The sequence below is a fragment of the Rhinoderma darwinii genome, chromosome 13, assembly GCF_050947455.1.
Source record: "Rhinoderma darwinii isolate aRhiDar2 chromosome 13, aRhiDar2.hap1, whole genome shotgun sequence".
In the NCBI taxonomy this organism is placed as follows: Eukaryota; Metazoa; Chordata; class Amphibia; order Anura; family Rhinodermatidae; genus Rhinoderma; species Rhinoderma darwinii.
The window spans coordinates 57411050-57437147 of NC_134699.1; the positions used below are offsets into that span (position 1 = coordinate 57411050).

At 43.8% G+C, this 26098-nt stretch overlaps 1 protein-coding gene across 4 annotated transcripts in view; it reads left to right on the forward strand.

The window, feature by feature from the left end:
* The window catches only part of BAHCC1 (BAH domain and coiled-coil containing 1), a 104983-nt gene that overhangs the window by 70448 nt on the left and 8437 nt on the right, over positions 1–26098 (forward strand). For 3 of the 4 annotated variants that reach the window (XM_075846152.1, XM_075846151.1, XM_075846150.1), the window contains 19 exons: positions 352–2064; positions 3810–3912; positions 4040–4248; positions 4626–4784; positions 5157–5347; positions 5439–5817; positions 8804–9622; positions 14469–14656; positions 14803–14939; positions 15861–15971; positions 20545–20665; positions 20783–21032; positions 21357–21548; positions 21668–21906; positions 22020–22115; positions 22500–22623; positions 22774–22888; positions 23070–23145; positions 23325–23433. In XM_075846152.1, the coding sequence (XP_075702267.1) occupies positions 352–2064; positions 3810–3912; positions 4040–4248; positions 4626–4784; positions 5157–5347; positions 5439–5817; positions 8804–9622; positions 14469–14656; positions 14803–14939; positions 15861–15971; positions 20545–20665; positions 20783–21032; positions 21357–21548; positions 21668–21906; positions 22020–22115; positions 22500–22623; positions 22774–22888; positions 23070–23145; positions 23325–23433 (5331 nt within the window). The remainder of the gene's footprint in view (positions 1–351; positions 2065–3809; positions 3913–4039; positions 4249–4625; positions 4785–5156; positions 5348–5438; positions 5818–8803; positions 9623–14468; positions 14657–14802; positions 14940–15860; positions 15972–20544; positions 20666–20782; positions 21033–21356; positions 21549–21667; positions 21907–22019; positions 22116–22499; positions 22624–22773; positions 22889–23069; positions 23146–23324; positions 23434–26098) is intronic. The other variant, XM_075846153.1, reaches the window with a different exon arrangement.

Genomic DNA, 26098 nt, shown 5'->3' on the forward strand with positions numbered 1-26098 from the left:
CACCTTTCACAATATTGTGGGTTTTTTCCCCTAATCCTGGGAAATTTTGAGCCAATGTATTTTGTCTCTGTTTGCAGTCTCATGGTTTGAGCAGAGGAAGCAACATTTATATCCATAAAGCAAATAATATCTAAAGAAAAAAAAATCTAGAAATGCTTTTGAGAAAAAAAAATTCACGACCCTTACCCTTGAGTAACTGCCCTTGAATACTATAGGCACGCTGAGTAATATATATATATATATATGATGGGGATTCTAGTTCTTAAAGGGTTTGTCGATTTTACTACGTTGTATTTTTTGTTGGTCAATCCGTGTATGATTACTAACTAAAAAAAAATTCTATCATTCCAGATAATTTTTATTTGCGAAACCTCCCAGCCCAACCGACCCTCCTGTCTGCCAACCACAATTTCCCCAGCATTGCACGGGCAGCTCCTGGTCATCCGATTGGCTCATGTAGCCGGGACAGAGAAAATAGCCACATGCAGAAATCTTCTAAAGACAATGACCGTTATCTGGGGGGCACAGAATTGAATAAGGACAAAATGGGTAAAGGGGACCTGAAAGACAGGCACTTGGAGGATGATGGCAAGGAGAGGCATAAATTAGTGTTGCCTATTTCTATGGACAGTCATTGCAAGGAGGACATGCACCAGAGAGGATCTTGTGATAACCGGACCAAGCATCTGAACTCTTGCTTAATGACCTCAAAGGTGCTCAATGGGGACCACAGTAAAGCATTGTTGTCCAGCTGCACTGTTGGGGCAGGGATGCCTCGTCAAAGTAGCCTGAATCGGTGTGCCAAAGACATGAGATCCGACCGGTCATATCCCCAACATGAGTCTCAGCAACCTTACAGCGAGTGCCTAGAGAGGAGGCAAATGCTCCACCACTCTGTGTCCTATACTGTCCCATCCAGTCTCCCCAGCATTCCTACTCCACTTAACACCTCCACTGGCTCATTCCCCTGTCTGCAGCTTCATTCCAACTCGGACGTTGTATGTTCTTTGCAGGACAAGTCTGGCAGGGATCTTAAGATGGGCAGGCCCACTTTAGTGCCTTCTGTGGGGCACTTCACCGACAAAAGCCGGCCTTTTCAGGTGACCCAGGATAACTGCCATATGGACAGAGGAGGTGACGGAAAAGACAAGAGCCACAATATGAACTCCGACTCCCATCCACCTGGGTCTTATTCTAATACATTCTCCCACTTAAAAGCGGAGTCTAAAGGGGACAGGAGGTTGGAGTGGGCGCAGAACACAGCCGCAAGGATCAAAAACTTGGACTTTTCAAACGGTGGAAATTCAGAGATTGTTATGCAGAGGGGCATGGATAAGGCTTCATACTTTGACATGCCTGCACCACAAGACTGTCCCCGTCCTAATAACCAGGATGCACATTGTATAAAGACCAGCCAGTCCTGCTGCACTTTAGACCGGTCCTCCAAGGACTCCCAGGTGCACAGTAGTTCTCAAAAGGTTGCAAGGATACGACACCAGCAGCACAGGCCGACAGACATGGATCAAACGGGAAGTATCCAAGATGGAAAAAGAAAGACCATCGAACTGAGCTCCTTGGGCTACAATGGGCCTCATTTGGCCCCATGGACAGAACCACCCATGTCTATTGGTGAGGACAGAAAGAATTCTTACCTTGACCCCTTTAGCACAAGTTTACAACAGGCTGCACTGATGACTCCAGGTCCTCCTTTGAGCCAGGAAATACAAGGACCTACAGATGAGGTGTCTGCCATGAAAAACCTGCTTAAATACAGCAATCAAGCACTTATTGTGGGTCAAAGGACCCCCTTTGTGGGGTTGGGGAACATGAAGACCAGCTGTTCCCATCAAGAAATTAAATTCCACGGAAACAAGTGCCAGCCTGAACAAGAGAGAATGGACTGTGCCAGAAGTAGAGAGAACGACACCTCTCATGGAGAAGGGGAAGTCAGGCAGCCTCCTGTTGGCATTGCTGTGGCGGTGGCACGTCAAAAAGATACCAGCAGCCGCCATGAGTCCTCTTATGGTTCAAGTAGACAAGGCAGGAATAATGTGTCTCAGAAAGGTGGGTGTAATAGAAAACAAAAAAAGTGGTGTGGGCAATTTTATCATAGTTCTGTTCTACATGGGGCAGCGTTAACCCAAAAACATGGTAGTTGCCCCATTAATCTATTGGTATCCCAATTGTGATACCGGTTAATAGGACTACCCACCGTGTTTTTTTGTTATGCTTGTCCCTGGATAAGTTATCGCTATGTCTGTTGGTAATAATGGTGGATATTCACTCCAATGTCATTACACATAGTCATGGACATTAAGGATTTATTGATTGACCCAATAAGTCAACATCTCTACTCAATTGCCCCCATTAATTTTTGGAGTATCTGCTATCTAAAGTTTTAGAAATGCTATAACAATTTAAGATGGTGGTGTTGACCATCGTGACGAATCAGATTCCACAATAAATTTTTCTCTGGCTGGTTGCACTTTTTTAGAAATGCCCAAAGTGACCACCGAAGTTGATATTTTCAAGGTCTCAATATTTGTCTAGGAAATGGTCTTCATCGTAAAATATTGGCTTACAGACGTGTATACCGAGTTTTACCTTATAATCTCGAAACACACACATACAGATCCCATAGGACATGCAAAATTTAGCCACGCTATGTACATGAAAGACCATGCACGAAGGTACTGAGAGGGTGATCTATACACACAGCATTGTGTTCTGTGTATGCACTTGTCTAAAGGAAAGTAAAAGTGTGCAGAGTGTCGTGTGCGTGTGTGTGTGTGTGTGTGTGTGTGTGTGTGTGTGTGTGTAAGTAAAGACTGTTGACTTGTACGTGACTAAATTCGTTCCCGGTTTGGAGGTATGACTCACTTAACTTTTGGGGGAAACACTTATCTGAATTTGAGAGTACTTAATCCGAAGACAGGCAAGCTTATCTACAACTATAGTGGTGTCAGGTGGATGGCATTGCATTTAACGCGTGGAGTTATGGACACCTAAATCTTTACTATGTGCCAGGAGTCGGTGACTAAGTAAAGAAACCTGCTAAATCAGGATTTGCACAGTTGGTTCCACTGGGAGGAAACGCTTTGTGAGTGGGAGGCGTGAGTGGTTCCTGTATGTTGTGTGAAGAGAGTGATGTCACCATGTGGTTTGGGGGGACCAACTGAGAGGGAGGGTGTAGGGTGTTGGCAGGAAGATAATATCCGGGGTTACCAGAAGTCTTTGGCTTGCCTAGAACACATGATTTTCATTAGCCGGCCTCTGGGCCAATCTCCCAATGAGACACAGCTTCCAGTTGAGAGTACTTTAGTCTAGTAGCGTGGCAAGACCTTTCCGAATTAAGATGTTAACCTATTCTCAACCTCACCTCAAGAACTTCGGAATGTCTTTTCTTTATACCTATTCTAGGCAGCAAATATACAAACTCGAGTGCTTTGACTTCTTCTTTTAAAGTTGGTGGGCTAAGAAGAAGTCGATGATGTCCCCCCAAAACCTAAGTTCTCGCTACATTCAACTTCTAACTCATGCTCTGTTGATGTTTTCTACAAAACCGTATTCTCCATTGATCTGTATTACTCAGCCTAGTCTTTACGGTCTCCATGACTAGTTGATCATTACTTGAAGTGTAGGAACTATTAAGACTATGTCACCATGAGTGGATTTTGAAAAATAGAGCCAATCAATATGGGTAAATATAGCACATTGTGTAGAAGTCAACACCTTCTCAATAGAAGATCTGCTTTGGTTTACATGAATAGCCTTTGTGTTTGTGCCGACCCTTTCTATTCATTTTGTAGGCTCTGGTCGATCCATGCATGTGATTGACCTGGACGCAGAAGAGGAGAGAAATCGTCTTTGTGATGAGAGGCTGGGCATCCCCGGCAGAGACCTTTTAATGCAGTGAGTAGCTGTCAAGTCCTTACAACAGACTCCCTGCTTCTAGCTTTTTCTACATTTAATGCTGCTATATCCCAGGAATGTGGACTCTTAATCCTGTTTCACACCTTTCATGTCCCATTCGTTTTAGAGAAAACAAGGACCTGGTTGAGTTTGCCAGAATCCATCCTTCCGGTGGTTGCCCTGGTGATCTTACCTCTCATCTTATGATAGCGAGCGGTTCCTCTCTCCAAGCGAGCCAATTAGGAGCTGATCCTACACCGCATACACACCCAACTCATCCCCATTGGCTGCCCAGAACAAGGAGTCCTTCCATATGGATGGGTGGCCCTTCCTACAGTGAGTATGCTAATTTGTAGAAACTATATTGGGCCAGATGGGTTCTTTGCCCTAATGCCAACGCCTGGCTTATGCAGAACAATGTGTAATCCGAGCGTACCAAGTTGACACTGCAGTTTTGTGCAGGCATGGGCTTGTCTAAGACGTACATACTGTAGGCGCTGGAAGGAAACTGGGCTTCCTGTGTTAAGACAAATAAAATGGTGTCGAGTAACATGGCACTCAACACCGTTTGGAAGCACTCCCTTGCCCTGGCAGTTGCAATGATTACTTTTTTTTAATGTTTTATAAAAATATATAATTGAACTGTGATGGATGGGAAAAAATAGCAAAGTCATCCAAATTGTATAAACTGTAAATAATTTATCTGCCACCAGGTATTAGTCACCCAGCCTTGCATCAGAACCTGCCCCCAGGATTCCCCCCATCTATGCCTAGTGCCATGCAACCAGTGTTCCCCCTATCACAGGAACCTCCTGCCCAACTGGTCATTCTACCTCCGGAGCCCTCTCCCCACACTGCTCCACACTCTCTTGGTAAGTTCGAGCACTGTTTAGGTGAGCATAATCTATGTGCAAAGCTAGAAGACAATATGTTTTACGTATTTTAGAACGGTTATCGTTCTAATCTGTTGAATTTATGGTGCAGCTCTGCCACCTAGTGGCATAATCTTCATGAAAAATAGTTTTCTATATAGTTAATTGTATGTTTTATATAAAAAGTTGCCGTAAATGTGCAGAGGACGTCGATCTTAACCAAAGAGCTGGCATTCTAAGTTTAGAGTTCAAATTCTATACGGACGGCTTGTGTGTATTTTCTTGTTACCCTTAGCAAATGAAAGCAATTGTTGGTCATATTAACTTCTTATGGTACAGACTGCTCAGAATTTGTGCTTCCCCGTCCCACAGCTGATGTCATGGATCAGGCTTCTTTGTGGCCTCCGATGTACCCTGGCAGAGGACCTGCCTCTCACCTCCAGCACCCAGGACAGCTCCCGGTCTACTCGCGGTCACAGTTTCTACGGCAACAGGAGCTTTATGCCCTGCAACAGCAAAGGGCAGCACAGGCTCTAGAGCTTCAGAGGCAAAGCCATCTTCAAGTATGTCAGACTTGAGATCTTAGGTTTTAATGATTTACTTCCATTCCAGAAAACATGCAGCGCTAATGTAACTTTTCACTTCTTTCTATAGAGGAAAACCGAGGATCATCTGCCAGAATCTGAAGACCCACCAGAAAAGGCTGCAAAGACCCATAGTAAAGCAGATGCCTTAAACACTTCCAAGATGCAGATACCACCAAGCCTGCTACTTCCGCCACCCTCCGCCCCTGCACAACCCAAGCTTTCACCCTGCTCACACTCACCTGCCCTACGGCCTCCGTCCAAATGTCCAACGCCTCGGCCACTGGCCCAATGCACTTTACCGGCCTGCCCTGATGGCAGCTCCGCCTTGGTGCCCAGCTCTCCAGCTGTTAGCCCTGTGCCCGTTCAAAGCTCCAAGGGGAAAGAGGGAGAAGATAGAAGAGGAGAAGGGCAACCCCCTAGAGACTATCCCAAATCACTGGAACCAGGTAGGTTCGCATTGTTCATGGTTTACGTTGGCACTAAAGAGGTTAACAGTAGCTCGAAAGGGGAAAAAAAAAAACTGAGGCGGAATGGGAGGGAGCAGCGATCCACACATCCTGTTAAATGAATTGCAGTGCTATTGATTGCCTTTTAAATTAAAAACATATTTGCATGCCGCAAGGCCCATTTGTCACCACGTCTCCTCTGCGTATGGTTGGAAATCTGCTCTCCTCCACTGTATGCTCTGCCAGCCCTCGGCTGAATCATTGCAGCGTATTTCAGGCACAATCAAACACTTGAGGAGATAAAATTAGAAATCCTAAAGTCCCGTTCTCCATATTCTGGGAAGAGCCGCTTCATGGGTCCCGAAGTTTCGGTTTCCATTTATCTGTACATGTGGATTGCTTGGCCAAAGTTGTACAGTATTGGCTTGGGATCACAGAATATTACGTCCTACTTCAAAGACCGGGCTGTGTCTTAACCCCAAGGTTATGAGTCACGGATGTCTCCTTGAACTGTTCTTGTGTGAGGGGCTAAACTGGTGGAGTGATATTCTGTTCATCTGGCCACGCTGTCAGAAGGGTGGAAGGATACCATTAATAACCTTATGACGATGAGCAGCCGGAGTGGTAGGGAATGGGGGGGGGGGGCATTGCCAACTTCGGGCACCTTCTGAGCCTTCTCAAGACAAAGTGATAACATTTATTTCCTAGTCCTCAGTCTGTGTCAGCTGCATAAACACCCAGAAAACAGCCAGGGTAATGAGTCCCGCTGGCTTCATCCATCTTCTAAACCTGTCTAATCCACCCCCCACCCACCCATGTCCATCTATCTCCTCTCCTTTCAATCATTTGCCCTCCCTTTTATGCAGTCTCTCACTTCATCCGTCTAATGCTTGGTCTGGTCATGTCTCTACTTCTTCCATCATTCCTCTTTTTTTTTTTTTTCTCACGCTTGCATCTTCCACTCCATTTCTCATTGTCGCCCATCTCCTTTTACACCTCCCACGTCCTCCTGAATAGTGCCTCTGTCCCGTGGTCTAGCAACAAGGCAAAGCCCAAGAGCTTTCATGTAATCAAATTTTCACATTATTCCTCTATGTCCCTTTTTCGATTTTAATCTTCTTAAAGCCTGGCTTTTGCTCTCTGCCTTCGGAATCGCCCATTTTGCCCCACAAACCAGTATGGATTCATTCACAAGCTGCATTCTCATGGGATCCAAAGAGACGACAGGTGTCAACTAGTTTATATTTGAACCAGTTATGACGGCCTTCTGGTCATTATTCCTTTAAAGGGTATGTCCACTTAACGAAGGTTGCCTAGCAACACTGGTGTATCCTGTTTCAGTGACTACGCCCACGTGACTTAGCGCTAAAATACTCACAGGAAGCCCCTAACTAGTATATTTCTATTAGTTACTAATGTATTTGACTTCATAGATCTTCTAGATAAGGGTTTCAGGCTTCGGTTGTGTTGTTCTTTTCTGTTAAGTTGTAAAAAATTTATATTCGACTGTTCCTTTTATGTATTTATGGGTGACCCCAGTTAGAGCTTCCTCGGGGGTGGTTATCTAGCAGTCACAGACTCGTGAGTGGCCAATCTCTCTAGTTATGAAGTGCTACGTCCCATGCTCTGATTTCTGCAGCAGAACTAGGCGGATTTACCGTGTGACTTAAGCTGGGTGACAACCAAGTGGTAACTGTAATGGCGGCCATATTGGTTATCATCCATATATTCCAAAAATACACCAAAAAAATAAAGTCTAGATAGAATTATTACAACTTGACAGAAAAGGACGAGTCCCAGACCTGTTTGATGTTAGGGGGCAATGCCCTTTAAATAGAGATGCCCTTGAACATATTTAATGGTGTTGACCTTCAGCTGTAGGAAGTGTAATGAGAAATGACTTGCCTCATAAACCTTCATTGCATTTTTACCTGGCAGTGGCGGGCATTTCATATGCCACAATGGTGTTTGATAGCATTAGCTATTTTTTTGTTATTACAATCTTGGTTCAAGCCCACTAAACGGTGATCCATGTCCTATAAATGTCCATATAGACTAGTGTACTTATATTTTAAGGTCATGCAAAGGTTTGTGCTTCACAATCTTAATCACTCTGAACAGCAGGTCCGAGTTATCCCCATCCTATTTTCAGACAACATGCCAGGCCGGGTTATCCCCACTCATTAAAATGGGCATAGCCAACCTTGAATGCACCCCCCTTTCTCCAGGGTCCCCATAGCAGGCACATGAGTTGGTCATGTAGTCTCAAAAATGGGACACGTTATTGGATATATGCCAGAAATAGTAAACTAGATAACAAATTTTCCGACGCTATAATGTGTTAGACTCTTACATTTTCTAATTTGAGAAATTTTCACGTATTTGAACTTATTTGGCAGCAAGTTGGGGATACTGGGAACTGGCAATGAATGCATTGTAACTCATCCTTGGCCAATTGTTCCTAAACATAAGCTTTGCTTGTGATCATCACAGACATGTTTTGAATTTTTATTTTTTTCTTGGCCAATCTTACCCAAAACCGAAGACATTTTAGTTTGTAGGAAGTGGAAGATGAATTGCCAAAAATATCTAGATTTGGTGGGTTTCTGAAATCATCCAAGGTCCAAGAAGGAAATTCGCTCTTCTTTTTGTGCTCCGAAGGTCCATATATAGGTTGTCAAGGTCACTTCCACATATACCGCATATATAGAAAGGCGTGCCTTGATAAAACCAACATTGGCCTACTGGAGAAGGTGGTAAGACCTACCATGGACCATGAACTATATTCATGGACCTACTTTACAACTTAAGATTATGAGGTTTCCATTGAATCGAAAATATAAGACAATGGTCCTATCAACAAATTGTGTAAATTTAGATTTCTTTTTTCTTGGGTGGATTATAGGTTTGTGTGTTTGGTTTTTTTTGTTTTTTTTTTGTTTTATTTTTTTTAATGGATTTTATTAGTTCTTTGTCTGTTTTGTAGATCTGCCTCCTGGATATACCTACCCAGAGGTTGTCCAATCCTATACCTCTCCATCTCCCCACCTTGTGCACTCTGCAGACCCTGCTGATCCTGAAACTATGCAAACAGCATCAACTGCGGCAGAACCTGAGCAGTCCAGGACGTTTACCCCTTCAAAAAAATCCCCATGTCACGCACCAGTTGCAGTGGTCTCTTTGGAGGGCAACCAGGAATTGCCTCGCTTAGGTGAGACAGATCTAAGAGAGATCTGTAGCCAAGAACCCCAGGTCCCCAAGTCCCAGGAGTGTGAAGAAGTCATGGCCAGTGGGAGTTTGGATGTGCCCGAGACTATCGTGGAAGTAAAAAAACATGAGTCTCAAAGGTTTGAAGCAAATGAGGAAAAGGAACAAAGTGATGGTTGTAATGCTGAGGGCAAATCGGCTGAACAGTTGCCAAACGTTTCTCAGGAGCCACCTGAGGCTTCAGTGACTGTAGAAGAACCTGACAACAAGGGTAGTAGTGATCTAGATCAGACTTTGTTACGAGAGGTCAATAATGACCTGGACTCTGGCCATGGTCAAGCCGCAGACGATGAGCCTCTAACTCCTTCACCACCTTGCTCACCGGTTAAAACGGACCATCCTGAATCCTTCTATAGTCTGGATACACTCATAGCTGCCAGTATCTCCTTAGGAGAACTCCCTTCTGATCAGGAAGAGGGGAGCTTCTTCTCAGCTGCCGACTCTTTATCCTTCCCAACAAGCTCAGGTATTCATGGGATCGCTCTGCTCAGCGAGTTAGCAGATTTGGCTCTGCAAGACCAGCTGCAAGATGCGAAAGGTAAGTGATCTTTGTACTCTATAGTGTAAATTTATTAGCGGTACCAATACTCCCCACTAGGATCTCTTTTTTTATATTTTTGTTCAATACTATCAGTGACTCCAGCTTAGCTGCAATGCTAAAGAGGAGTCTAAGGTAGTCTGAAATCCACAGCCCTGATCGTCAAAAGATCAGGTTTGTTTATTCACCATGCTTTACACTACATCTTGACTTGTTCAGGTCGGCTGCTGAGTAGAAGCATAAGACCACCATTTCATCATTGCCTAACAAAGCAGGAGAAAGTTGATGATTTAGCCAGGGTCGGCTCCAGGCTTATGCGGGCACTTGTGCGACACGCTTAGTGTGCGCCTTTGTGGGGGAACGCACAGCGACTGGAAACTGGCAGTTTGTGCCCCTATATAGAATTTAGGCCCTGTTTATGCCCCCATAAAGACGTTAGGCTCCCACTTTGTGCCCCCATGTAAAAGTTAGGCCCCCTTTATGTCTCCATATAGAAGTTAGGCCCCCCAGTTTTATGCCCCCATATATACAGTGCCCTCTGTAGATAATGCCACAGTGCTTCCTGTAGATAGTGCCAAACACAGGCCCCTGTAGATGTAGATAGCGCCATTGAGGCTCACTGCATGAGTGGAATCCCCAGCCAGAGTGTTGCCGACGTTCCTCTGCTGGAGGAGCCCCTGACGTCACTGTCCATATATGGATAGTGATGTCAGGGCCTTCTCCAGGAGCGGAATCCCCGGCCAGAGCATTGGCAATGCTCTGACCGGGGATTCCTGTCCCGGAGGAGCGGAGTATCCAGCCAGATTCTGCTGTTAGACAGGGGTTCCCCCTAGGAGCGGAATCCCTGGCATGAGCGTCGGCAACGCTCTGGACAGGGTTTCCGCTCTTGGAGGAGCCCCTGACGTCACTGTCCATATATTGATAGTGACGTCAGGGGCTTCTCCAGGAGCAGAATCCCCGTCCAGAGCATCGGCAACGCTATGGCCGGGGATTCAGGTCCAGGAGGAGCCCTTGACGTCACTGTTCATATATGGACAGGAACGTCCGGGGCTTCCTCTAGGGGATTCTGCTCCTGGAGGAGTCATGATGGCGGCGAGCGCCCCCCAAGGGGAGAGGGCAGGGGGGAACGCCGGAAACTGACGCCGTCCCTGGATTTAGCCAATAGATGTGTCCTGGACAAAAATACTTTGCATGTTCAGCTGTGCTTCCCACTGGCCAGTAGGCAGTATAATAAAATAAAGAAAAAAAATGTAAAAGAATAAAGAAAAAAATTTAATAATTGTCTTCGCCTCTCTGGCTGTTAGGTTATAGCCTGCTGAATTAGATCTACTGTAATCTAGAGATCACTTGGCCAGTAGGATGCACTTTCTGCTAGTCTACATCATGCACTAATTATATTGTGCGGATAGGGTTAATAGACACCCTTTGAAGCCCTTCCAGTCTGTAGGGAAAATAAGGGAAGGGTTTTCTATACTAAGAGCAGTTAAAAGCCAGGGATCGTATGCACTTAATTTCCCTGCGAGCTCAGTATTGTCATCTCCTGGGAGATTATTAAACCCAAACACTGCAGTCCTGGCCTCTAAGAGCAGCGCGCTAGTTAATCACAGTCTCTTACACTCCACAGGGACCCCCGAGCCCCCGACCTTACCCTCCAAAGTCACTTTTTAGAGCAGCCATTAAGAGGGAGGTTTTGATTTCCTAGTCAGCAAATAAACACACTGCAGCATATAAGTGTGCAGCGATACAGCGAGACTGAGCTTCTAGTCTCTTGCCAGCCGATATACTGCCCAATACAATTTTAATACGAGGATTTTTTTGGAGGGGGGGCAGTTGGAGGTTAGGTTTATTTAGAAGCCAGGCCACTAATGTTTTGGACACCCCAATCTATAACATTTATAAAATACTAAAATATAGGCCAAAATGCTGATGATAGTTTGCCCCATTTTGTTTTTATTTTTTGCTCCGTTTTGTAACACGCCTTATTGAATTTTGTTTAAAATTTGGAATAGTATTAAAGGGATTCTTTGCCTTTGACAATCCCTACTTATTAGAAGGGTTTTAATCCCCAGCGATCAGCTTTTATCTCTGGGATACCTGGCAGTAAGTGTTCAATTTCTCTGCAGCGCCACCACAGGGGAAACTAAGCATTACGCATTGTCCATTCAAATCAAATTTTTAACTGTAATACAGGACAGGTCCTCCAGAGTGAGAGACGCTCTTTGTTACCGCTGTAGCCTTAAGACGAGGGTCCTGAACAGAGTATCCCACTCTATTAACTCATAATTCCCTAATAGGTTTTCTGAACTAGACCACTGCTTGTTAGTTCTTACTAGCTTTGTTTTAGGATATACTTCTAACTTCACACACAAGGCCCCTCTGACCCCCAAAGGAGGTATTTGTACTTCATAAAAATAAAACCGTGTCGGGGGCCCTAAAGTGGGTAGTCACTTAAAGCAGTTTTCTGATAGCTAATTTAAGTATTTTGGAGATCGTGACCTCACTGAAGGTGTTATGTATCTGAAGTCAAAGAAAATGACCCAATTTTCACCAGGAAGTCTGAAAATAGGCAGGATCCAAGGGTTAATCCAAGACCTGCTCATCTATGATCACCTTGTTGACTCTAATGCTTAGGGACATCACTACAACATGGAGCATCTTTTAACCCCAGACCAACAAGCCACCTTAAAGGGGTTGTCTAGTTTAGAAAACCCATTTTCATATACCCAAATTCTGGATTAATGGAGGGGGTGGGGGTCCTCTGTTCAGGATCCTCATCTAATCGCATCTAACCCTGGAGAACCTGTCCTGTCTTGCATTCCACAGACAACCCATTGATCTGAATGAGCATTGTGTAATGCTTAATTTCGCCTGTGGTGGTGCTGCAGAGAAATTAAACCCTTACAGCCAGGTTTCTCCACAGGTTATAGATGATCGCTGAGGGTCCACGCAAGGAGACACTTTGTAACCGGTAGGGATTGTCCATATCAGACAAACCCTTTAAAGGCGATTTTTCAAAAATTCCCCAAAAATACCTACAATCAAATGTCCTTTTTGTACATTTCGGGCTGTAAAGTCCCACAATTACTTGGTTAATTGGAGCGCATGCGAATTAGTCGTTAGATTCTCTCTTGTTGAAGGAATGAGTAGACGTTCTACAAGTTTTAACCCTCTCAATACCCGTTGTTCCCATTCTTATAAAGCTTTTCTAGAAAGCTGTAGCGAGGCTTTTCTTTGGCTGATGAATTATAAAGCATGTAGTGTAATGGGGGTGATAATTAGCTGCATATTGCAGGCCGGCCCCTTTGTGTGTCTGTCATGGGACCCATCGGAAGTGTGTTGTCAGTTAGAAGACAGATGGGCACATGTGCCGGGCTGCGATATTGCACAGGAAGCCGTACTTAAATAGGGCGATGTTCTCCAAGTAGCTTTTAGTATCGATTTTGCTTTTGCCATGGTGGATAAGGTAATGCACGGAAATGAAACCACATCAACCGTCTGGTGTCTGGAAGATGGTTCTCTAAACACACTCGCGTGGGCATCTTTACAGGGAGCGGTGGTAATAATTGCCAACCTGCACGGTCCACGGGGAATTGCAACACCTCTTCTTACACCTGTTTGTTTGATAGAATCATTGCCTTCTGTGCTGGGGGTTTTAATGGCTCTGGTTTATTATCCTATATAGAACTCGAGAATTTATATCCTTAATATAATGATGAAAAGAAAAACCGGTTACCCCTCCTGAATCAATGATGCAGGTGTCGAATCACACGTCTGCAGGGCGAGGGCATATTTTTAGTCCTACCAATATTTATATCCTCTTCAAGAATATTTCTACTTTTACATTTTTTTTTATTTTTAGTATTTTAATATTTTTTTTTAAAAAGTACCAGAAGCGTATAGATAGATAGATCCCTGACTAAATTATCCAAGACAACTGGGTTCATACATAGCGTTTTTGGTTGAAAGACATGGAAGTTTATCTATCGGAACAAAAAAAAGCATGTTAAAAACCCAGAGTGTGAACCCAGCCTTAGGCCAGATTTACACAAACGTGGGAAAACTCGGACGGACGAAAACGGGACGTATTCTATTTTTCAACGGACGCGTTACACGGGTCCGTTGAAACAACGGCCGTGTGAACGGCCCCATTGAGATACATGCGTCCGTGTGACAGCCGTTGTTTTAAGGGCCGTCACACGGATTTACTCTACGTTCGTATGAATTCGGCCTTACTGAATGAAAAAAAGGGGTGGGGGGGTATTAACCGTGTCCTATCCCCTCCCAGCTGGTTTTGTACTGAAAATTGAGAAAACGCACATTTATTCCCCCCCCCCCCCCGAATTTACATATATACTGTATAGCCATAGATCAATCTAACGTGGACATTGTTTGCAAGCCCAGTGTTTTGTTTTTTTTTAAATAACTTTTTTTTTTATAGAAAAAAAATAAACTTCTATAATTTTATGTCCAGACTCTCTCTGGCTACCCTCAATACTCAAATCTACTCTAAAAAAGGAATTTCAATTTGTATAATGTTGGTCTATATTTCCTAGTTTGGTCCTAATATCTATATAAATGTGGTTTTTTTTTTATCCCATTTTTATTATTCTTCTTTAAATGAAGAAATATATCTTATTTTTTTAGTTGTATATTTTTGTATATCAGTCATATAAAAATACATCTACGTTACCTAAACTTGAACGGTTATTTTTTTTTTTCCTTTTTTAGATTTATTGTTTTTTGACCTTTTTTTTTTTTTTAAATCGAAAATGTAATAAAAAATGTATTTATATCTATTAATTTTTGACCAATTTTTTTTTTTTTTTTCTTTTTTGTCTTATTTTAGCTAGTGAAGATGATTCAGTTGTCTCTGATTTACAAGTTTTTGCAACCATCGCTGCGGCGTGGTCTCTAGCTGAAGCTGATAGCCTAGAAGGTGCTAAACCAACATGTCACATTACCTGCTGCCCGAAACAGGCACCACGTGTCCGCCTATCACGCCGGACGTATAGCTGGGCACCTAAAACAAAGCCGGTAAGCGATGCACAATTGAACCATTTCTGCAGAATGACCCGCGTATTTTCCAGATGACCGTTACTTAATTCCACCCGTCCTTTTAACATTGATGCATTGATTGTAGTATGACTTTAAATTGACCACTATTTCTCCTCCACCCTCAGGTCTGTCCGCTGAAGGCTGCCATTGACCACCTTGACACTGAGGAAGTGGACATGCGAATGAAACTGGCGGAAATCCAGAGGCGATATAAAGAGAAGCAAAGGGAGCTGGTGAAATTGCAAAGGAGACATGACCATGAGTAAGTGGAAGTTGTCATTGATCTGCCAAACCAGATGAAATGGTTCAGACCTGTTACATTTTATATAAACTATGTAGATTGGTAGCATTGAGAAGAACAATAAGGTTTCGGGGCGTTCCATGTAGGGAAACCTCAATATTGTCTAAATTACACAGCCCGGAAGTAGCCAAGGGACCCAACTCTTGACACTAAGATGCAATAGACATCTGAATGGGTGGCATGTAGTCATGCCAATCTAGCCATAACCTTTTTTTTTTAACTGGCCCGTCAATAATGGACCATTCGATGGTATAATCAAACCAGCGATGAATAAAGAAGGGGACCTCCCACAGATTAGATAGAGTGGTTAGAGGATACTGGGAGTTGTAGTTGCACAGCAGCCATAAGTTGGAGACCACTGACCTGGTTGTCTAAATTCTAAACACATGGCTGCTTTCTTCTAAAAGCAGTGCCTCATCTGTCCATGGGTTGTCTGGTATTGAAGGTCTAATCCATTGAAGTGAATGTGGCTGCGTGGCAATACCTCACGTAACCTGTGAACAAGCGTGGCACTGTTTTAGAAAGAAAGCAGCCAGGTTTTGCTAACCCTGGATAACGCCCTTAAATCAAAAGTAGTACTTTACAAAATTTCACCGTTACATTTTTCACGCAAAGTGTATTTTTACTTTGCTTTTACTGATTTTGAGTTTTTCCCGTTCTAAGGCTAAATTCATAATTCTGTGGGTTTTCTATTACCAGAGAGCAGTGGATTGTGGGAGCTCAGATGAGCTATACAGATCTTAACTGTTAGGTCACATGTTTGACAGCGGTTAAGCTCCACCCTGATGTCAGTCTCCAAGGGCAACCATAAGAATTTTGAAAGCGATTGATTTTGTGCCCAATAAGACGCATTTTGATTAAGATTCTTCTCTCCATGTACAGCAAGGACGAGAGTTCTCGAAGTCCAGTCCGGCGGGGTCCAGGAAGGCCAAGAAAACGTCCACACTGTCGTGCCCTCTCCTCACACCGGCCGTACGAGAATAAGAAGACCAAGTAAGTTACCAGGAAAAATCTTTATAGTGTTCCTCTAAGATTTGTATTCACACCAGCCATGATGCGCAGTCCCTGAGGACTGTAATGGAAATATTGTATGGATATATATTGTCTTGAGCTCCCGGGAGAAATTGGAGTCTGTCTACGTTTCTTTTGAAGTTGTTTTTGCCCCTTTAATTTATCTACGTTTAGAGTCTATTCTAAATCTGCCGCTCAGCCCTTCACAGGTCCGGAGTATGACCAAATACTCTGTGTACACTCATTAAGACTGAGAGGAATGTGTTCGTCATCTCAATTCTACAATGCAAATATTGCCTTTGTTCATTAACCTGCACTTAACACCCATTTCAGCTTGGCCGTTTCGCTGTTGGGTTTGAGTACGGGATTTTGGGCGAAACTGAAACCTTAGAATTTCAAAAATTTTGCTAAATTTTTTATTTAAAAGGTCGAGTCTTCCTGTAATTCGAGCAACTCCTGAACTCCGAAAATCACCAGCATTGCTATTTCCTAAAGGGCATTTCAACCCAACCAAGAAAAGTCTTTGAGTCATCCTCCTCGTTCCCAATGCAAAATCTTTAACCGGTCCCCCCACCTACCATGTGCCATTTATAATAGCAGTGTCCTCTTATGTGGCAGAGGGGCTGTTGGGCACCCTCAAGTAACCGTGCCAGTGCGTCTGCTATTTATGCACCCCCTAGGGCTATGCCGTTGTATAGGACAGCAGACCCACTTGGTGGAATTGAATTGTAGTTTCAGATCACCCAAGAATTTTTGGTACACATTTTTTGTACATTTTTTTTTTTTGTAACTTCTCTGACCTAAAAATCAGGTTCCATCTGCTTGTCACGTGACGAAATACCACCAATGATGGATCATGGTCAAAAAATACTCCACACCCCCTTGTTCTCATTTCTTGATGATCTCCCATTAGATGCGTGTCCTCATGCTCATGTTGCCAAGAAGGGGGTGGAGGATCTCCCACAAAAGTGGCACACAGCACAGAATAGAAACCCCCCCCCACCCCGTCTGTGCCATGTAACCGCCTCTGGTCACATTACGGTGCCGCACACTGGTTCCAGCGCTCTGCTATTACCCATTAACCGCCTGGTGCAGCTATTCTCGCACTCACGGGCCCTGTATAATTGTCCTTCTCTGCTACAAATTGCCTCTCCCGGCAGGGCCGTTTGCATAAATCCTCCAAGCTAGTCCAAACACGATTGGAGAGTGTGTGCAATGCATCAAGCTCTATGATTTGGTAATAATAGTTAAATCTCTACTAAATGACTCCCTCAATTAAGACACAGGGAACAAAAAAAATAAATGTCGGAGTTTTATGGCAGAAAACATTAGCAAACGTTGTATGCTTGTAGAAAATGGAAAGAGTCTACAAAAAGATGCCGTGTTTTGCTTGGCAGTGCCACTGGGGCAAGGGGCAGCTCCGGTCTCCGGACCATAACGAAGGGGGTAGCAGGTTTTAGCTGAGCTGCTATTAAGGGACTTGCGAGTGTCTGGATTAATGCTGCCCAATTCCCCCCCCCCCCCCCTGGTTTCTCCGCTTTTCCCTCCTGCCTATTACACAAGCAGCTGTTTTACAGACTGTGGGCACAAGAGGCGGCTGAGTCATTAGTATTTAAAAAATAATCTGGGTAGCGGCATCTCGCCTTTCTCTGCTCTTTTTAAAGAGACACCTCTGTGTATTCATTAATATAGACAAATTTAATAGTCACCTATTTGCATGCACAAGTCAAGGGATTATATTGCATAAATTATTGTATAATTAATGGCTCTTAATTGGCCATCTCGGGCAAGGACAGCCGCAGAGGGTAGGGGGCTCCTGTAGATGATTGTAATGCGGGCCTCTCTCTCTAGGTTAAGCCAAAATGATGGCCCAGTACAGGGGTCTTAAAAATAATTCCTTGTAGTCAAGTGTAATCTTTGGTGGGAACCTGATCCTTGATGTTTAGTGCTTTTTTTCCTATCGCTCGACCCACACTGTGATAATAGGCCAGGTTGTAGTATCTGTGTCAGATGCTGAGGTGGTGGAGGCCCACTGGACCCACTTAACCCTCTAGGTACGTGTCTTGAACCAACCACATAGGCAGTATGTCCCTAATCATGTTTCCATTCCCAAAGTTCCAGATTTAACTGCTGGGAACCCCACCGATCCTGAGAACGATGGGGGGGGGGGGGTGGTACTAGAGTGCCCTATGTGAGTGGAGTGGCACTGCTCCTCCACGCCATTCACTTTCTATGGGGCTGACATCCTTTTTGAGTAAAATTGCTGCCCCAAATTGTTTTTGTAGCAGTGCACAGACCCCAGTGACCTCACGGGATGCCAACAGACGTCGTCGATAGCAGGAAGCCATACTTGATGCCATTCGTGACTTTGACTTACAATGCGGTCCAGATAAGGACACCCTACTTTATTACCTCAACATGCCCTAAGAAGACATTTTACAGACCCTTTAGATTCACTCGGAAGTTTGCAGTATTACTCCTATCATGTGGAAAATGAGGGTTACAAAAGGCCTTGCTTAGAATATTTCTTTACGGCACTTAGGTTGTGGTTTATACACGATGGATCTAGCTTCTACAAGTTGTCGATGGTGGTACTCTCTATAGTCACTCATTCCATACTGCCCTACACGATAAAGCGGCTGCAATCTCCCATCTGTATGGATGCAGGTTATACATCCCCAGGCCAAGAGCGGTGATAGTTGCTTAGCAACCCCGCTTCCTCCCCTAAGTTCTACCCTGCTGTTTGCTGAATTTGGACTCTGTGTGATATGTGGAAGACGGAAAATAAGGTGATGGCATTGCACAAACCTTTCATCCTCACCCATAAAGCTTCCGTTAGCCAGCCATCTTTACAAGGAGAAAGGCTCTTCCACTTTCCAGCTCGTCTTCCGGTACATATATGGATGGATGCACAGGGATACGTTCTTGACCACTGTGCATTATTTATGTACCCGTCATTTCTTAATGTATCGCCAGTAATGTATGCGCCACTTTATGGGGTAGCAATCAAGCGCTGGTAGTGCGAGTGCCCAGGATGACACCACAAACAAAGTGCCGCTTGCGTCATGTCTAAATATTTCATGAGCTCTAAAGCCCTTGGATTTGGGTTCTTGAAGGGTTAAATCATTCCAGCTGAGATTCCAGAGCGGATTTAAGAGGCTTTGATGGATCTGCCTGCGGGAGATGCTTTTACTACAGATTTAAAAAGCTGGCTAAAATCCGCTCTGTAAGAACCGCACTCGGTAAAGAAATCCCCCATGGTCAGACTGACCTCTAGTCTACCTCTTGGTAGCCCCCAACTCCGAAGTCCATCCCTAAATTCGATAGATTTGGCTCTCTGTGTTTGTTCTGTCAGTTTATCTAGTGGCATCATGACTATTGCAAAGTCTTGTCTTTCTGGTCCCGTCTTACCTTTCAGTTCTAGAAGTGTTTATGAAACCCTATGGAGATCTTTTTTGGGTTTGTTTGTATTTAAAGGAGCTGACCACATGATCGCTTCCATAGTGTAGAATCATTGTGGATGGTCTATGGTTTTAGACGAAACATCTGTAGATGTCGAGGTAGCTCCGAACGCTCTACTCGAAAAATTGGCTGCCGAGAAGAAGTTTCAAGCCCTTTTTAGAAGTGGTTTTTAAAATTGATCAAACCCTTTAAGAAATGGATTTACGCCACTATGGTCAATTACAACAGACGTGGGCTGCAGGACCCGTGGTGGACGCAAGCTATGGCCTCCAAGACTGCTCTCTTTCCCCCGTTGCGACCCCTCTGTTTTTGACTAGACTAAAGAATAGCTTAAACCCAATTTTATTGTTCTTTGGTGTGACTACTACCGTTGTTTTTAATCCGTAACATCCTACCACCTACTCACAATGATCGAAGCCAGCAATGTTTCATAGGAGGTGACAATCAAGTCCGCGATAGTGTTTTTACAGTAGGGACTAGAGGGCAGGAATTGTTTGGAATAAATTAGACCGAGATGTGGCTGAGTGCATTGCAATGGGGAATCCCCCGGCACCCCCCCCCCCTGTTTGCAGTTACATGGAAGTTGGCACATGGAGGTGAGATTAACAGCGGGCAGGGGGAACCACGCTCTTCCTGGCTGGAGACACATCTCTCTGTGCTGAAGTGTGTTGGGAAGTGACAAGTTTCAGATAGGCCGTTCATTTCATTCCTACTGTGCCCAGAAGGAAAGCAGGCTGCGAGCATGTACCCGCTTATGCACTTCATTGTTGTAGATGTTCCTGGCATACAGTATGCGTGTTGTTACGGAGGCATCAAGGTAGACCGAGGAGCGCCACATACATACATTTCAGCCATATAACCATTGATAACCCCATTGATTTCATTGACTTGACGCTTATATGAATTCTGGGAACAATCGCCTCCAAATTTCAGATGCCTTGAAGTCTGCTCGGTAAAAATCAAAGAGATCTCATGGGTTGACTGAATTTTTCTTGACGTTTCTTGGCATTGGTAATATTCAGCTACTTAATCATCTAGATATACTGAAAAGTTTCTAAGTATGGTTTTGTTTTGTTTTTGTAATTTTATCCAGGCCTTTGAGCAGAAGTTTAAGTCTCCTATGTGCAGAGCTTCGAAATGATGGAGAGCCCAAGAAGAAGAAGAGTAAAATATCAGAGGAGAGTTACAGTGATCAAGACCACTCGCAGAAGGGGGTAAGTTATACTGAAGATGAATGGCTAGTCATGGAGTGCTCACTTTTTTTTTTAGACCAAAATTGGACCATCATAGGTTGTCTTTCTTGTATATAAACATTGATCATCTTCTTTTAGGTTAAGATACATTGCAAAAAGCTGATATGCCCTCAGAACAAGCTGGCATCCAAACTGGCACGGAAGGTCTCCCAACTCAAGAGCAAGGCGCTAGGCTCTGGCACCAGCCCTTTTCACCGTAAGGAAGTTCTTCCAACTAGTAAGATGCAGAAGAAACTGCCTCGACACAAAGGGTCATGTTTAAAGGTCAAAGAAGGAAATGAAAGGAAAGGGCAGGAGAGACAGAGGCCAGAGGGAGCTGGGGAAGCAGGTGAGGAGGGTTATGTTGAACTCTTAATGCAGAGTAGCAGTGTTGTATGCAGAAGTTCAAAATGGGGTTGTGATTTGCGGCTCATTTTGTATTCAAATACTGGGGTGTACAGAGTATAGCGAGTCCGTAGACCTTTTGTGGCGAGTCCGTAGACCTTTTGTGGCGAGTCCGTAGACCTTTTGTGGCGAGTCCGTAGACCTTTTGTGGCGAGTCCGTAGACCTTTTGTGGCGAGTCCGTAGACCTTTTGTGGCGAGTCCCTAGACCTTTTGTGTTTTTTTGAAGAAATAGGCCAATAAGATCTAAAAATGTTGTTCTCCCTACAGATGAGGACAATGATGAGGACTCTGACAGTGATGATGGGGAGCAGGATCTCCCTGGGCTGTCCAACCATGACACCAGCTTATCCCATAATGCGCCTGGTAACTCCTCCCTGGTGGGTCCTTCTGCATCTGCGGTAGTGAAAATGGAAGCCAATCAAAAAGCAAAGAAGAAAATTGAAAGACAGGGACTATTAGGTAAGAATCTTTGAACTCTAGGCAAATTGCGGTGCTAAGCCCCATTCCCCAATACTCCCATCCTGTATTTTTATTGTACAATTTCTTAATGTTGTATGGTAATCCTTCTCTATTCCCAGGTTCATGCTGTATTACTAGTCCCGAGAGTGAAGTCAAGGTCCGCAAACGCTCTGCCAAGCTGGAAGCTCGAACTCACCCTGATAAGCTTCTTAAGAAAAAGTCTTTTAGTCACAAAGGAAAACCGGAGAATATGCGGCATAGAATACAATCGGACACCCGGGCTCTGACACCCAGCAAAGCTTTGTTTTGTACTCCTAGCCAGGGACTCAAGAAGGACAAAAAGAACAAAAACATCCAGGTAGGTTGACAAACGAAAGCAGTGTATCGTTCAATGGAGGTGGAGTCCCCAGTAGGTTTACTAACTATGAAATCTATGTTCACGTTCATTATCGTTTCTTCCCATTCTTCTAGCGAAAAAATGGGCTGCTGAGTCTTACCTTGAGCTCTCGATCCCCCAAGAACCTTGTGAAAGAAGGGATGAAGATGGGAAGAATGAAGTCCAAACAGGTATACGGGACCCTTTTTTTATTTTTATTTTTTTTTAACATTTTTGAATAAAGTAAAAACTGCTTAGCTATACCTTGTAATAACGATCTAGTCAAAGGGAACGGTATTGGGCACCTGTCAGTAGGTCACTTGCTATACTTTGTATACAGGACATTATGCTTGTGTCTCCTGTTTACCTAGGAGAAGTCTTTGTCGTTACGTAGACCTACTGACTGGAGGTTCAAGACTTCTTAGGTTGATTAAAGGCCCTCCAAAAAAAAATTTGTATTTTTTATATTCCAAAAATTAAAGTCTTGCAATTCCATGTTTCATCACTGGGGAAGGGTCCTATCTTTCTCTTCAAGTCCATTTTTAATAAACCAATTTTCTTGTCCTTTCCTCCAGGAAAGAGGTCGGGCGGTCAGTCGACTCTTGCAAAGTTTTGCTGTTGAAGACGACTTCCAGTTTGATGATAACAGCAGTTTCTCAGAAGGAGAAGAGGAAACCAGCTCGACAGCCAAGAACAAAGGTAAGATAATTGCGCCCAAAAAGTTGCCACCCACTGCAGTCTACAATGAGCAAGTCCTTTCTTATGGTCTATCCCCCTTGTATCCATAAACCTCTCTATGTAAATCTAGAATGGGAAAAGTGATTTTGTGATGTCATTGTCTGGTTCCAGCTCACATCTGCTCACTCTCTAAGACGGACTTGAGAGAAGGGTTACAGGTTCTGATACCGAAGGAGGACAACTTATTGTACGCAGCCAGTATTCGCAGTCTACAGCCCCCTGACATGTAAGTGACCACATATTCTAACCGCAATAATATTTGACTTTGGTCTTTGTCCCAATTATGTATTCCAGTGACTAAAATCAGATTTAGCACAAAACATCAAAGCTTTGGAGAATGGTGACTACTCGGCTGTTTTTTACTTTTTTTCTCATGGCAATTTTTTTGTATTTAAACTTCATTGCAGATACAGTGTTGTGATAGAGGGTGAGAGAGGAAATCGACCTCGCGTTTATTCCCAGGAGCAACTTCTACAAGAAGCTGTAAGTTCCTAATTTTATATATATATATATATATATATATATATATATATATATATATATATATATTCGTTAAATCAAATACAATTTAGTTGTAATAAAAATTGTCTAATTGTTATGTAAAGATGTTATAAATTTAATTGTTAAAAATATATTTTTATTTTTTTACATCTAAAATAAAGGTTGTGGATGTGAAGCCTCAGTCCACACGTTGCCTTCCACATGGGACTCGTGTCTGTGCCTACTGGAGTCAAAAGTCACGCTGCCTGTACCCAGGAAATGTGGCGAAAGGTACGGAGCTTCCTGTAAAATTATTGTTCAGTGTCGATCTACTAATCAATGAAGCTGCTACATGATAGAATGGAATTGGGTTAAAAAGGGAAGATTTTTTTTTTATTTTTTTTAAATTGTGAAAAAATAAAACCCAAATTATTTTAAATGTTCTAGTATAGAATTAATTCTACTGTAAGACAAATTATTCCCCCCCCTCGCAGCTGTTTCTACATTTTTTAGGCCACCTATTTATAACGCCGGCGCCTTCTCTTTACGTGCAGGCAAGTGTGTAAAATGGTACAGCAGACGACAATACAAGCAGTCAATTAGTTTTTGTTTTTTTGGCCCTTCTACCGTCTGTACCTTTTTTTGTTTTTCATATAAGAAAGGATACATCATGGACAACATGTAGTCTTGTATTATATCACATTCATCATCTTCAGATGGCTGTTGCCTGCTCGCTGTACAATCTCAAGCGCCCATTCCCGCTCAATATAGTAATTGACACTTCATAATAATAATAATCTTTATTTATATAGCGCCAACATATTCCGCAGCACTTTACAATTTAGAGGGAACATGAAACAAACAATATCAGACATTACATAGTGACAAAGTTGATTTACAATTCAAACAAGAGTGAGGACCCTGCTCGCAAGAGCTTACAATCTATGAGGAAGTAAAGGAGACACAAAGTGTAAAAGTGTTTGTTCAGTACAATGGTCCAGCCATCTTTTATACACCTGGGGTGGTAACATAAAGCTGCATGAGCCGATCACCAGCCAGTATCCGTGTAGGACAGACATGAAGTGCATTAGGGTGCAAGGAGTGTGAGGGAATCTTATTCTGATGACTAATGGGGCCAAGGAAAGGAGTCAGATTAGGGAATGTTATAGGCCTGTCTAAAAAGATGTGTTTTCAGGGCACGTATAAAACTGTGGATATTGGGAATTAATCTGATTGTCTGGGGTAGCGCATTCCAGAGGACGGGTGCAGCACGAGAAAAATCTTGGAGACGGGAGTGGGAGGTTCGGATTATGGAGGATTTTAATCTAAGGTCGTTGGCAGAACGTGGAGCGTGAGTAGGGTGGTAGACAGAGGAGAGGGAGGAGATATAAGGAGGTGCAGCACTGTGGAGAGCTTTGTGGGTGAGAGTAATAAGTTTGAATTTTATTCTGAAGAGGATGGGCAACCAGTGCAGTGACTGGCACAGGGTAGAGGCGTTGGTGTAGCGGTTGGTCAGAAAGATGAGCCTGGCTGCTGCATTGAGGATAGATTGGAGAGGGGAGAGTTTAGTGAGGGGAAGACCGACTAATATTAAGTTACAGTAGTCAAGACGAGAGTGAATCAGGAGAGAGGATGTACAGTCCGATTTAGCCGACAAGGGATCATTTGAGACTTTAGTAAGGGCAGTCTCTGGAGTGTAGAGTGCGGAAACCAGATTGTACGGGGTCTAGAATGGAGTTAGTGCTGGATGGGTCAAGATTTTTTTTTATTTTTTTTCAGTAATGGGTTTATAATGTCATGTTTAAAAGAGGAGGGAAAGATACCAGAGGAAAGAGAGAGGTTAAATATTTTAGTCAGGTGACTAGTGACAGCTGGGGAGAGGGACTGGAGGAGGTGTGAGGGGACAGGGTCACTAGGGCAGGTAGTAAGACGAGAAGAAGAGAGGAGCCTCGAGACTTCTTCTGTTATGGGGTCAAATGCTGAAAGTGAAGAAGAGGGAGTGCGGGAGGGAAGGGGATCGATGTTACTAGGGAACTGGGAGATGATATCATGCCGGATGTTGTCAATTTTAACTTTAAAATAAATGGCCAGGTCTTCAGCACTGAGATCTGTGATCGGCGTCTGCACTTTAGGACTAAGGAGGGAGTGAAAAGTATCAAAGGGGCGTTTTGGATTATTAGATAGTGTGGAGATAAGGGTGAAATAGACTTGTTTGGCGCGGTGAAGGGCAGAGTTGTAAGTTTTGAGCATAAATTTGTAATGGAGGAAATCTGCAGCCAAATGTGATTTTCTCCACAGACATTCGGCACATCTCGAGCACCGCTGAAGAAAGCGGGATTGAGGTGTGTGCCAGGGTTGTCTTTGTCGGGTGGTTCGGAGTGTAGTGGGGGCTGCTTCATCCAATGCATTTTTGAGCGTGTTATTGTAAAGTTTGGCGGCCAGATTGGGACAGGAGAGGGAAGAGAGTCTACAGTCCTAATTGTCCCCTGTCTGAGTTGCAAAGTGTTAATGGCCGGTAGATTTCTGTATGTCTGATACGTAGGCATGACCTGAGTAGGCAGAGAATTTTTGATAGTGAGGCTGGATTCACACGGGCATGTTCGGTCCATAAAGGACGGAACGTATTTCGGCCGCAAGTCCCGGACCGAACACACTGCAGGGAGCCGGGCTCCTAGCATCAAAGTTATGTACGACGCTAGGAGTCCCTGCCTCGCTGCCGGACAACTGTCCCGTACTAAAACATGTTTTCAGTACGGGACAGTAGTTCCACGGAGAGGCAGGGACTCTTAGCGTTGTACATAACTATGATGCTAGGAGCCCGGCTCCCTGCAGTGTGTTCGGTCCGGGACTTGCGGCCGAAATACGTTCCGTCCTTTATGGACCGAACATGCTCGTGTGAATCCAGCCTAAAGGAGGGAAGGTTGTGGTCAAAGAGTGGGAGAGGAGAGTTAATAAA